Source organism: Branchiostoma lanceolatum, chromosome 17 (genome assembly GCF_035083965.1).
Source record: "Branchiostoma lanceolatum isolate klBraLanc5 chromosome 17, klBraLanc5.hap2, whole genome shotgun sequence".
Taxonomy (NCBI): domain Eukaryota; kingdom Metazoa; phylum Chordata; class Leptocardii; order Amphioxiformes; family Branchiostomatidae; genus Branchiostoma; species Branchiostoma lanceolatum.
In genome coordinates this window covers 11680375-11693050 of record NC_089738.1, presented here as the reverse complement: position 1 = coordinate 11693050, position 12676 = coordinate 11680375, and the positions used below count along the sequence as shown (strand labels likewise).

Below are 12676 nucleotides of genomic sequence, written 5' to 3'. Positions count from 1 at the left end.
ACTTTCAAGCTAACAATTTATACACATTTTTTTTAAAGAGTTTCTATACCGACAGTCAGACATCAGAACTTCAGAAGGCCGGGTATAATTATAATACTGTTGCTGGTGTTGTGTAATCTGTTGGTGAAGGAATAGCATAGCAGTACTAACACTACACTCATTTATTAAATATAGTCACCAGTTCAGGCATGCAATGATACACATGTCCTTGAAATAACTATTAGAGTGCCTTGTTGTTTCAACATCGCTTTATGTAATTCAGCTCTTGGGCTGCCAAGTGTTCTTTCAATAAAATCCATGATTTGATTTGTTATGTTATTATAAGATAGCAAGTTGTTCCATATATTTTCTTGGATTTAATTTAGTATTTTTTATTTGCATGTTGTTTGCTCTCTTGTAATTGCTACATATGTATCATGTCTACTTTTGATGTAATTTTGATGCCAAGGATATGTAATTCATCCAATGTTACTTAGTTAATATCTGCTGCACAATTTAGTTATTCTTGTGTTTGAAGCTCTTCCAATCAACCATAAACCAATACCAGTTACTCATTTCCTACCTCCAGGAAGAAGGTTATTTTTTTGTTGCATCTGTAGTATGTATAATGCTTAATTATGTAGGTTGTGTTTGTGGCCAACATAACTCAAGAAGTTGTGACTGGATCTTTATGATATTTGGTGTGTGGGTAGGTGTCAGACAAGTTTGATTAAGAGCCCCTAGAACTTGTTTATTCATTAGCATATCAGGCCTCGAAATGCTCCTTTCTGTTATATACAATATTGCAAGCTAGCAAAACGTTTCTATGCAGTTTGGAAAATCTTTCTGCAGATGTCCAAATGTCATCCATAATTTCTTTGTGTGGCTTTGGGAGACTTTTAAAAAGGTATTTACATGTTGATAATAAGATAAAACCTCAAAATGTGTAACGTTTGTCTATGATTAGTCCTGAATGATTGCGTTCTATGGAAACAAAATGATTTGATTTTATTCCTTCTTTCTTCACAGAAGCACCAGTGGACACAAACCTCATTAATCTGGAAACCAGGTAAAATAATTTCATTTTTTCATGTTTATTAATAAGGTTTAGCTGGTTGGTAAAGCCGGGTAAAATTCGCAAAATCCTTGTATAGCCTTTCTATATGGAAAATGGGCAGACATAAGTATATTGAGATGATAAGACAAAATCTTAAGATGTCAAAGCTGGTATAAATTTTTATTTAACCCAGACAAGCATTTATTCCATTGTTCATTGAACACAGTCATTTGTTGTCATCAATTCAAAGGATCATTCTAACCATGGTTACATACATTGATCTGTTTTCATAGTAAGAAGTTATTTTTCATGATATTGCATGAGTTAACTATTCAGTCCATTAGTGACATTTCTAATTTCATACATGTATGTTCCTTTCTCTCTGTTTCCATGTTTCTTATACTCTTTTTGAATGTGGTGTTCCTGTACTGCTCTTACACATCTCTTCAATAAAGTTTGGCTGATCAGTTATTTGTATGAACACAAAATTGTATTGGAAATTTGTTCAAAGAAATGCTTTTGCTTAGTTTATATTACAGCGATGTTAGGAAATCCTCATTTTTTGGTCCTGAGTTTATTTGATACAATGAGACAAAAGTGGAGTAGACAAAATTCAGATGTGACATAATAAGATTATGCAACTTATATAAATAGTTGTTATTCAAAATGTTTTTAGGCCATTGTTTGCGAAATGGTTGTGTTGTGATGATTCAAATTTCAAACAGCAATAAAACAATATTTTCAGTTTAAACGTTTAAAGGAACGTGATAAACCATGTTTCAATAGATGTGCAAGCAGCTCAGTTGGCTTTAATGGAACACTTCATCCAGAAGGGTACCCTAATGCATGCTTTGTTTTCTATCATGTCTCTCTGCCCCCTCCCCCATTACTGTATTGCTGCATGCAGTACTATCAATAGACCTCGGAGGTGGTAAGCCCACTCGAAAGGCCTGCACTCAATCCTGAGTACGTTCTCATTGCATGGATCATTCCATTGGTAGAGTAGGGGCGTATGTGTTGTGTAGATCATACATTTGATTAACACAAGGTTTAGGTAATTAGTAGCAACTAGATATCTAGTGAGTTTATAATATGATGTTGTTTTTAAACAGTCATCACTCATATTTCTTGGGTCACTCAAAGTCATCAACATTTCACGTCCCTCAATTTTTAAATTTTTAGTTTTAAACTTTACCTTAGAAATCTTTTAACAGTCTGGTCAGAGTCACACTCACATGATAGCCAAATTGAAGCATAAATCACTTGAATGCGTTGCATTCAATTTCCAAAAAGAAAGATCTCCAAGTTCAATGATGTTCCTTTCAGTCGGCCTTCGCATTGCTGCTTGCCTTACATAAAGCCGGCTAAGTGCAAGTTTTGCTGCATTACATGCGTTGAGTAAATTGGGTGCATTGAAGGGTAGAAATGTGGTCCATTAAGGCTGAGTGTCTCAGCTAAATCATAGGCATAGATCAGATGTCTAGACATGGTGTCTGCAGAGTTCAACGCATGGGCCAATGTAGAGAATAGTGCAGCACGCAACAAAACATTGACATTGAAGAATAAAAAGTAATTAAAAGGGGAATGTGTTTAGAAAATCCACCATGAGCATTTTTTTCTCACATCATCCTCTAAAGGATGACCAGTGTCAGATAATTTATGCTCGAGCATTCTAGGGTTCAAACAATTTGTTGTGCAATTGAGGATTTTTTTTTTCAGGCAAGTGGACTCGAAGAACAATTGGTCAAATCAGTGTGGCCCAACCTTCACCTTTGTAGTGTGCATGTACCTTCTCGCACCAAATATAGATGTATCATGAAATGCACTTTTAAGTTACAGTTCTGAAACAGTAGGTTAGAGTTAAATAGTAATAGCTGTCCGTACCAACATAAACAGAGCAGCTGAACCTTGTGTAAACAAATCTCTGGTCTACTTTCCTCCGCAGCGAAACCCCGGATAGTTACGGTAAGGACGATGATGACATAATCTTTGAGGACTTCGCTCGCATGCGACTTAAGGACCACGAGGGGGGCGACACCGAAGCATGAGTTCAACTCACGAAAGCTCCCTCTCACTCCGACTGTTCCGCAAAGTTGGTGTCACCATTTTCCTTGTAAACAGAACTGCCTTCAGATTGTAGGGAGTTCCCCAGACTGCCTTGTATAACAACCTTTGGATAGCATTGCTTCATTGAAGTTTCAAATTTCCATCCAACACGAAAAAATGTGACTTATTGGCCACACCTTTAGCCTTCGTCAGGTTGACTGACCCAGCAACTTTTGTCACATGACCTAATATGGTTTTTGACTCCAGTAGGGGGTCAGAGGCACCTGAAAGGCTGCTCAGGATGGAAATTTAAAACTTCTTCTTAGCTACCAACACAGATTGATTTTCATGCTAACAATGTGTTGTTTGTTAGATAGATAATGATGGAGTTACGCATATACTACCAACCACCTAGCCAATAACCAAGACTCATATGTGTAATATTGTGACAAATGAATGTGATGATTTTGTAACTGCCATGCCATCGTGTGAATAGTCAGTGGTAAGAAAGGACCGTACTTTCGTCTGCAATGTATCATAGAATCGCAGTCGATGGCTTCATAGTATATTGCACATTTATATCGTGTTCAGAATCTATCTAGGATAACTGTCTTGTAAAGTGGATGTTTTGTATAAATTTTCTAGAGTGGGTACATGTACTTTCTAGTCAAGCTATCTTTTCATAAATCCAGATAATCAAAATTACAACATACAAGTCTTCAGGTCTTCTCATTCCTGTATGATTCAGGTTATGTTTCTCAATTCAACCTGTCTGTAATACATATTGTTGAAAGTTAATTTTTATCTTCTATGTATATTTCACATTGTATACCTAAAGTAACCATAAGAACACTTTCAGTACACATGCATGGGACCACTGCACTTGAGTCAACAATACTAACTGTCTGTTCAAAGACTAATGAAAATGCTATGTTTTGCTTAGTTAATACAGTAACCATAACCTGACATTATCTGGATTCATGAAAACGAGTAAACTATTGAATGTTTGTCTGCATATTCTATTCTATTTCAAGGTTGACACCAAGACTGTTGTTGTTAACGACGAGTCTGTAATGTCTTGTCTGTTTGGCTCTTGTACAGTTGTAGGTTCCAGGCCAAGCTTTGTGAATCCGACCCTTACATTTTATAATGTATTAATATATAAAAATATATGTGTGACACAGCCATCAATAGTATGCGAAAAGTAATACTCCTGTAACTCTCCAGACTTTGTACATGTACGTGAAAACTGTGAGTTTTTGAACTGCAGATGGAACTAGTACACCTTGATTGTTGTTTTTTAGAGCACTTTTTTAATGGAAAGTGCAGCTGTAGAGTGAAGGGTTATTAATGCTCCTGAAGTGATGGATGGAGATCTTTAACCTTCTCCCTGCTGAAGTAGCCTTTTGGTACCTAAGTTGTAGGGGCAACAAGGTTAGGCAGCAGGGAGAAGGTACACTGAACGTTGACTTGTGGGGAGCCTTTGACTGTTGGGACTACTAATCTTCAGTACAGGTTTGTGCAAGCAAAACCTGTTTTGTTTTACCCTTGACTGCTCGGGTGCCACCATCTTGGAAAGTCCAAGTTTAAGTTCAAGAGCTCTGTCTTGTTGTATGTTTTTAAAATGTTAATGAGACAAGATAGACTTGTAATTGTTGGGGGCAATGCAAGAGGTACAAATGAAGGGGGGCACTTTCGATAAAAGAAAGCAGTTGGACCAAGTGTGATGTTTTTTTCAGTGAACCACCCAAAGAAAAGTGTTATGCCAGCTAGAATCGTGTTTCTTTGCTGCATTCATTATGGGCAAATTAAAAGTTTTTATTTCTCTAGTAATTGTTAAAAGCATAGAAAAAATATAAATCAGCTAGCAATTTAATTCTTGTAGCAAGAAGTATAAAAATACTGACTTGTCAAGTAAAGTAATAGAAATAATGTCAATATAGAGGATATGATCTTAGATATGTATGATATAATAAGTAAAATATGATGAGAGCACTAGTGCACACATTGTTTGTGCTGAAAGACTCAATGGCTCAAATATTGTCTTTATCCTTATTAATCCGTATAAAGAAATACTGAGGTCGTATAATATATGTTGTGAGCTTGTCCCAGCTAGTTACACGGACATAGCATTATTCCCCTGTGAATCGTTCCTTGATTGCGCCATGTTTTGTGAACTTCCCATGCTTGACTCTCTCGTACACTTACAGAAAACCATGTCGCTACACTAGATGTAGTTAGCCAACCTAAACAGTTAATAACATGAGGAAACCCCAGTCATCGTACTATGAAATCACAGATCCAAACAAGTTTGGTGTTCAGGTAGTACAATATCGTGTCATCCCAAACATACTAGGTAGAGTTGAGTGTAAAGTTTCGTTGTTGTCTCCTCGTCTGGTTTTGTATAAAGTGTAACCAGTTAAGTCTAGTGTCCAGCAACACAAATATCAGATATTTTATAGTCAGATCTATTCTTGTTGTAGAGCCGTGATTACTGTCTGAGTCTTAATCGGTCTAGGTTCCAAATATTCCATGACAGAATGAACTAAAAGTGTTGTCCATAATCTAGCATCATATGAAATTATTGTGTATAAATATTATATATATATGATTATGATTAAAACTGTAACTTGTATGCCAACCACATGTGGATTTTGTATCATTTTGTCTGTGTGTTTTTTATTAGTGACTGTAGCAGTTTTTCACCAGTTTATAGTTTAGAAGTCAGAGGTTGTTACCAGTTCTGTTTCTGGATTTCAAATTTCCTTATTTGCATTATCTGTAACTTACTCTGACATTGAATAGTTGTGATTATTACGAAATTGTCACCATTTTTTTAGAAATTAAGTGTTACTACAAATGATGTTCTGATTCCCACCATTAACAATGAATTACTGCCTTATATATAGTTAGCCTATTTTCAAATTCACAATATATATCCCAGTTCCAAGGAAAGCTGCAATGGGGCCCAAACATTTTAACACTTTAATCTGAGCATAGCTATGCTAATAGGCTTATTGACAGTGTGATGTATTGTGTGTAATATGTCAAAGTTTAAAGTCCCTGGCCATCCTTTGTACATGTAACTATTGCCAGGATCCTTCAACTTTGACATGTTACCTGCAATGTATCACACTGTGCGTGCGCACTTCAAACCGTGAACTAGCTAACAGTTTAGGCAGGTAAACTCATTTTAGGACAAAAGATATAAAATGTTGTGCACCATTCGTCCTTATGGCTATTATCAGCCATTAAATGCCTTCATCATCGTCATACAGAACGTTGTTCTCATAGGCAACTTGTGTATGGGCAGTCTTTTTCTTCCGGTAGATCCACCACCAGGAGAACACGAGGATTATGATAATGACAAGACATAACACGATTGGAAGGGTAACGTATAAGGCAAAGTGTGATGATGGTGGCTGTGGTACGATCGTTGCTGTTGCATTTGTGTTTGATGAGGATGAGGCCTGGTCTGTTGTACCCGATGACGATGGTGTTGTCAACGGAATTGCTTCTGAAAATGATGACAGCCAAAAATGGGAACTGGCATTGTCGTTAGTTGTTCAATGATGTATTCTGGAAGTTTAACTTCCTCCCAGCTGCCTAACCCGCAACAAATACAGATTTTGTGCCTAACAGCCAACATGGTTAAATTACATGTATGCCAAGTTCTGAGGAAAAAGCAATGACGTACCATTACAGAACTGCCCCGTCGATCCATCCGGGCATTTGCAGGCACCGTTCAGGGTGTGGCACGTGGCGTTGTCAGGACAACTGCAGTTATGTTCGCATTGGCCGCCATATTTTCCTTCCGGGCAACCTAGTTGTTCATTAGACAAACAGGAAAGTGATTAGATACAAAGACATTTTTAAACATTGGTTATGGAGGATACGTTAGCCCGAATGTCCATTTCTACTATAGTAAAGTAATAAACCTTGCAACAGACAAAATGAATCAAACTTTCAACTGATTCAACAGCCTTCTTCGGGAAACATGACGCGAATACTTTGGGCACGTGACGACAGGTGACCAGAAAAGTAGGTACGTGGACATTGTGGAAGTCTAGATGCTAATAGTAGGATCTCTACAGGAAAATAAAAGAGTGGTCGCAGGAAAAACAAGCCACTAGGGGGCGCAAAATCTAATCATTTCGAGGTCTCAAGAAGACCTACCCATTTACAAAGTATGAAGACAATCTATCCAGGCATTCTTGAGTTAACGTTATCATGTTCACACACGAACGCTAACGAAAACATAACCTTCCTGGCGATGGTAATGATAAAGGCTAAATAGGCTTAGGCCCAATTTACACTTGTCCTTTTAATTTTAGTACTACACATGGTAGTCTACTACTGTAGTAGACTACAGCTTTTTTCTGTGTGTAAAAAGAAAACTACTGCAGAAGTCTACTACAACCTCGGGGGTAGTAGTACTACACTTCGGCGGAGGTTCTGCGAGACTTCGAACTGGGTGTAAAGCGAAACTGTAGTACAGTGGTAGTAGACTTCACTTCGAAGCCAACAACCATGTTCGATCTGACGTGATTCGAACTGATCGCGTGTTCCATTTCGGGTCATCTGCGGTCATTCTCTAGTTTTCTCAGTAAAACCGAGCTGTCAGGCCCTTTTCCTTAGTATTTTGCATCAGATAAAACCCCTACCTTTTCACAAATAAGAAACATGCTGAAATTCCCTCCCGCGATTTTTCAAAGGTCACAATAGGTCACTACAGTTTCGTGACAATCAGGAACAGTGGGGTGTCCTGCTAGGCTTCCTGTGTCGAGTGTAAAGTGGACATGAATCTGAAGTCTACTACAGTAGTAGACTACCATGTGTAGTACTACAGTTTTATTGAACAAGTGTAAATTGGGCCTTAGGCGACTTTTTCAACTCGACAGTGAGGTCCGATAGAGACTAGAATCTCTACTCCCTATGGGGTCGGTAACCTACCGGAATAGTAAATTCTTATGGTGATTTGGTTTAAGGTGAGAAGCCCCAGCGTCACATGGCAGTTCACCGCTACGGTAGGCGTGACCGAGTACACGTGCTGGACACGTGCTATCAGGAGGGTGCGTCTGTCGCTGGGGGCGCCCCAGTCAAACCACTCTGACGGGACGTTGTCGTCAACATCCAAGTACGCACTGGAAACGTTCTGTAGGTTCAAAGGTGTTAGTCAAACGACATTGTACTTTCGTCTCGAAACACAGACTCCCATAATATGAACACCTGAAGAAATCGTGAAAAGTACAGTTATGTACGATACAGCAATGCAACATATGGATATCAATACAATGGATACAACAATATCTGGATAGAATGCCAACGTTTGAAATAGTTAGGTTTGCAAGTAGCAATAGAATTACCCAGTGAACTTCCAACGACGGTAGATGGGTGGCGTTTTTCGGTAGCGGGTCGCACCCATACTCCGGGACCAGATTGTCGGGATCAATAAAGGCCAGTTGAGATTGAACTTTCCCAACCACCATGATGTAAAAAGTCGTTCCACCTACGCAATAACATGGCAGATTTATTAATGAATTTATACGTAAGTAAAGCGTTTACTTACAAGCTTTCGTCCAGTGCTCTGGTAACGTTACATGGTGCTCAAAATGATTTGACCCGAAGCCTACAATGTACGTCACTTGACCCGAGCGGAAGTGTGACGTCAGCAACGGGTCAAAGGTTCCCGGCGGTCGGTATCGGCCGCCGATAGAAGGACCGGAGCACTGGTTGAAAGCTTGTTGACAAGCACTCGAGTTTGTGTACGGAAATAACGTGTACATTCAGTGATATGTTATTTACCGTCACAAATGAACCTTCATACAAATATGACAGGTTGAAGTCAGTGGTCCTGCGAACTCCCAGTGTTTATATATTCATAGAGTCATACATTCGTCATTTCAAAACGGTTTCTTTAGTTCTGATCCAAACTATCATTCAAGGTTAACAATTTGGCCAATCGAAGGGTGGGATTTGCTAGACGTGCTATCTGTGGGCGGAGCTTCAGAATGTAGAGATACCCACATGTGTCGTTGGCGATGACGTGTACGTACTTCACCCAATGGTCGTAATCATGCTCTCTGTTGTCGGTCAGGTTTTTGGGGTCTTTGCTCCCGACTTGATAACCTATGACGAACGGAAACCTCTGGGGGGAGAAAAACAGTCCTTTATTTGCGACAAACAATTCAACAATGCACCAGTGTAGTATTACATAGTCCGAGCAAACACTTACTTTGAAAACTTACGAATGCTGCATGTGCTGTCTCCTGGTTGCATTCTGCAAGGGGTCACATACCTCGCTAGAGGGCGTCACGATTTAATTTCAAAGTGATAGTGGATTGGAGGGTAGGTTGCTTGCCGTCAGTAATAATCTGTTTCTTGATCAAGCCATGGCCTTTTTAACGATATTATTGCCTAAAATGAGTAAAGTGTTCAGTGTTTGAAACATTTAACCGATACGTTCTACCAACAACTGTGTTATATTTTCCTATTTCCGTTACATAATTTTTCAAAACATCAATATTTACCTTCGCCGGGAATGTATGCATTCGCGGTAAGGTTATGTTATCGGTTCCGCCAGCTGTAAAGTGGGTCCGTATGTATGTCGAGATCATAAGTCGAGAGAACTTTGACGGATCTTGTTGATTTTTGGTAGGTAAGTGGCGGGTGTGGGAGCGAAGGTCAAGTTCGAAAATGGTTAACCTGGCGTTTTCCTAAAGTGCTCCAATGGACTTTTTTTGTTAGTGTGTTTGTATGTAGACAACATAACTCGACGTATTGATGATGGATCTGCATGATTTTTGGTGGGTACGTAGAGATTGTGAAACCGAAGCTCAAGTTCAAAAATGGGTCACCTGGCATTTTCCTGCGGTACTGCAGTGGGCTGTTTATGTATGCGTATTTGTTTGTTGACAGGATAACTCGAGAAGCTGTTGATGGTTGTGCATGATATTTAGTGAATAGGTAGATTTATTAAAGGGGAAGGTCAAGGTCGATGATGGGCCTCCTAGCGGGTACTTTGGGTACTGCAATGTAGCTTCAAAGTTTGAGGTCGAATTTTCTGCAAGTGCTACGGTCATGATTTTTGTGTGGTAGATAGTCCATGCCACATGAAGTAAGTTGTGCACGTTTGGGCCCTCTAGCGGCTTGTTTGGAGCTGCAGCGGGTGTTTTTTATTTATTTGTTTTGACCTTTGGACATGAATAACTAGACTTATGGTCAACGGATCGACTTTATGGTATGTAGATAGCTCGATTAATGATTTACATAATTGAATATTCATTATGCAAATCAGGAGCTTATTTGCATAATTAGCAAGGAAAGTTTATAAATCTGCTGCCTTTCAAAATAGGACTCTCAAACATGTGACATATTTAGCTGAAAAAGAGTTTCGGTAACCTATTTTGCACAATTAATGAGAAAATACTTATTGAAAATACCACAGTAGTAAATGATTGGAATTTCATTCTTGTATCATTAGGAAGCTAAGTAAAGGTGAACAATATCAGACAAAAATCACGCATGACAAGGCCTCATTAACATAATTTATAAGGAAATGTCTACAATTCCCTTTCAATTTGCTATTTTTAAGTCTATATATTCAGGTCAAATTGCACTGACAGGTGACCTAGTTTACCGGAGCAGGCTCCCTGTGAGACGTCCCTGGAGGACACATGTGATACTTTACTTGCCTGGTGCAGGGCTCTGTTTTGGGGTCAGGGAGGTCACACGGGCATTTTAACACAGCAGCCTTACGATCTAATACTCTCCCTGTTGGAAGGTACAGGTTTGATAAAAACTGATTGATATGTCGACTATGAAAATAAGGGCATTATTGAAGCAAATACATTGCCAACAAATTGCCTTATTTTCTGTAGTAAAGATAAAAGTTATGATACCAATTAAGCAAAAATATTCTTACAGTGATTAGTTTTATAACTCTTGGGAGAACTCGTGTAGGTATAGGTATGGGTTTGTTTTAAACTTTGAAAGAGAATACTAGTAACTCAAGAAGGTGATGACGGATCGTCATGATTTGTAGAAATGTACATAGTTTGAGTGATGACTTACATGATCGTATAAGAATCATGCAAATCAGGATCTGTGATGTGAAAAAGTATACAAACCCTTACATTCCATTGTAGTCAAACACGTGACATGTAACTGAGAAAGAGAGGAATATTGATAGATATCAATTATGCAAACGAATACCTAATTTGCATAATTTATGACAAAATACTATAATTCCAGAGTGGTAAATGATGGGATTTCATTCTTGTGGCGTTTGGGAGATAATCAAATGTGGACGTTATCAGACATAAATCATGATGGCCTCATTTACATAATATATGAGGAAATGCTACAATGGCCCTCTTTTCTAAGATTTTACTTTAATGCTGTGTATTGTGTAGAGAAAAGGATCACTTGAAATTCATGCAATCGAGGACCTTATTTGCATACTGAGTGATAAGCATTCACTCGAAAAGGCTAACATCAGTCGGCGAAGGTATGAGGTCGTGGAACTCTAGTTTTGTATGAAATGAATGGATTTTCTTTAATGATTGCTTTCCCTTGTGGTACATGTTAACTAATAGAACAACGTACGTGTCCTTCGTCGCCCTCTCTTGCCGGCATGTTACACGTCGGGTCAAAATAGCGAGAATTCTGTGTAAATAAAAGATAAGAATATATCTCTATTAATGAATTTTTTTTATACATATGTAATCACATCGATTTGTACACAGGCACACATTGTGGAATATAGAAAACAACTTTTTTGCGGAAGTCTGTTCCTTATTTCTGCAAAAAGCAGGCGTTAATCGAGATTAGCATAGGGGGAAGTGAAACATTTTGCAGAAGCCAAACCTGACTTCCGCTTTTGGTTATAACGTTACCGGTGACAGGACCCTTCTAGAAATACACATTAACTCAGTAGCAAGTACGGTACTTACCCCAGAATTCATCAGTTCAGGAGTAGTACCGAGAGACAAACCTGGATATTTTGAAATACATGCAATATGCAATCAAGTAAGAGGGACGATATCTGTTAACGATTACTTGACGACACGGTTTCTGTCTAATGTTATTGTTACATTTCGGCCGCGGCCCGGCTGGGTAGTTTGCGGAAAAGACAATTGTGATATAAAAGACTACAAAACACACAAAACGTGTGGAAATGAGCATAGTTGCTGTATATTGCTTGATATCCACGTCTATTCTTCGTTGCAAACCGGGCACTGGTTTAGAAATGTGATCATAGCATAAGAAATTGTAATACGAATTCCACAATTTAGACATTGTATAACAAGTAAGAACATACGTAAAACAACGTACCCAGACCTAAACTGATGTGTTCAGAAATCGTGCATCGATCTAACACTCACCTGAACACAGGAAAAACACAAAAACGATGACTGAAAACGCTGCCATGTTACAGAGAACGGACGGCTGTTGTGTGGGGACCCAGAAGTGACACAGAAGGAAGTGGTGGTTTATGATTTTTTGGGGGGAAATCCCGCGCGGTATTTGTGGAAGCAAGCAAGGCGTGGGTGTCAACTATAAACAGCGGTCGAGGTCAAAGGTAACTACACT

At 38.8% G+C, this 12676-nt stretch overlaps 2 protein-coding genes across 5 annotated transcripts in view; one reads left to right on the top strand and one right to left on the bottom strand.

The window, feature by feature from the left end:
- The window catches only part of LOC136423613 (beta-arrestin-1-like), a 56792-nt gene extending 51069 nt beyond the window's left edge, over positions 1-5723 (top strand). For 2 of the 3 annotated variants that reach the window (XM_066411846.1, XM_066411847.1), the window contains 2 exons: positions 1009-1048; positions 2982-5723. In XM_066411846.1, coding sequence (XP_066267943.1) covers positions 1009-1048; positions 2982-3084 — 143 coding nt within the window. In that variant the 3' untranslated portion in view covers positions 3085-5723. Of the gene's footprint in view, positions 1-1008; positions 1049-1943; positions 2003-2981 lie in introns of all 3 variants that reach the window. The other variant, XM_066411848.1, reaches the window with a different exon arrangement.
- Positions 5032-12624, bottom strand: LOC136423614 (uncharacterized). Of its 2 annotated transcripts, none has more exons than XM_066411849.1 (8): positions 12469-12624; positions 12037-12077; positions 11690-11749; positions 9110-9230; positions 8449-8591; positions 8036-8237; positions 6780-6905; positions 5032-6599 (listed from the first exon to the last, which is right to left on the bottom strand). In XM_066411849.1, exons 1-8 carry the CDS (start codon positions 12512-12514, stop codon positions 6334-6336), a joined length of 1005 nt encoding a protein of 334 aa, XP_066267946.1. In that variant the 5' UTR covers positions 12515-12624; the 3' UTR covers positions 5032-6333. The 2 variants fall into 2 exon arrangements, with proteins under 2 accessions (XP_066267946.1, XP_066267947.1); XM_066411850.1 differs by having other exon boundaries at positions 5032-6596.
- Between the last annotated feature and the right edge of the window lie 52 nt (positions 12625-12676).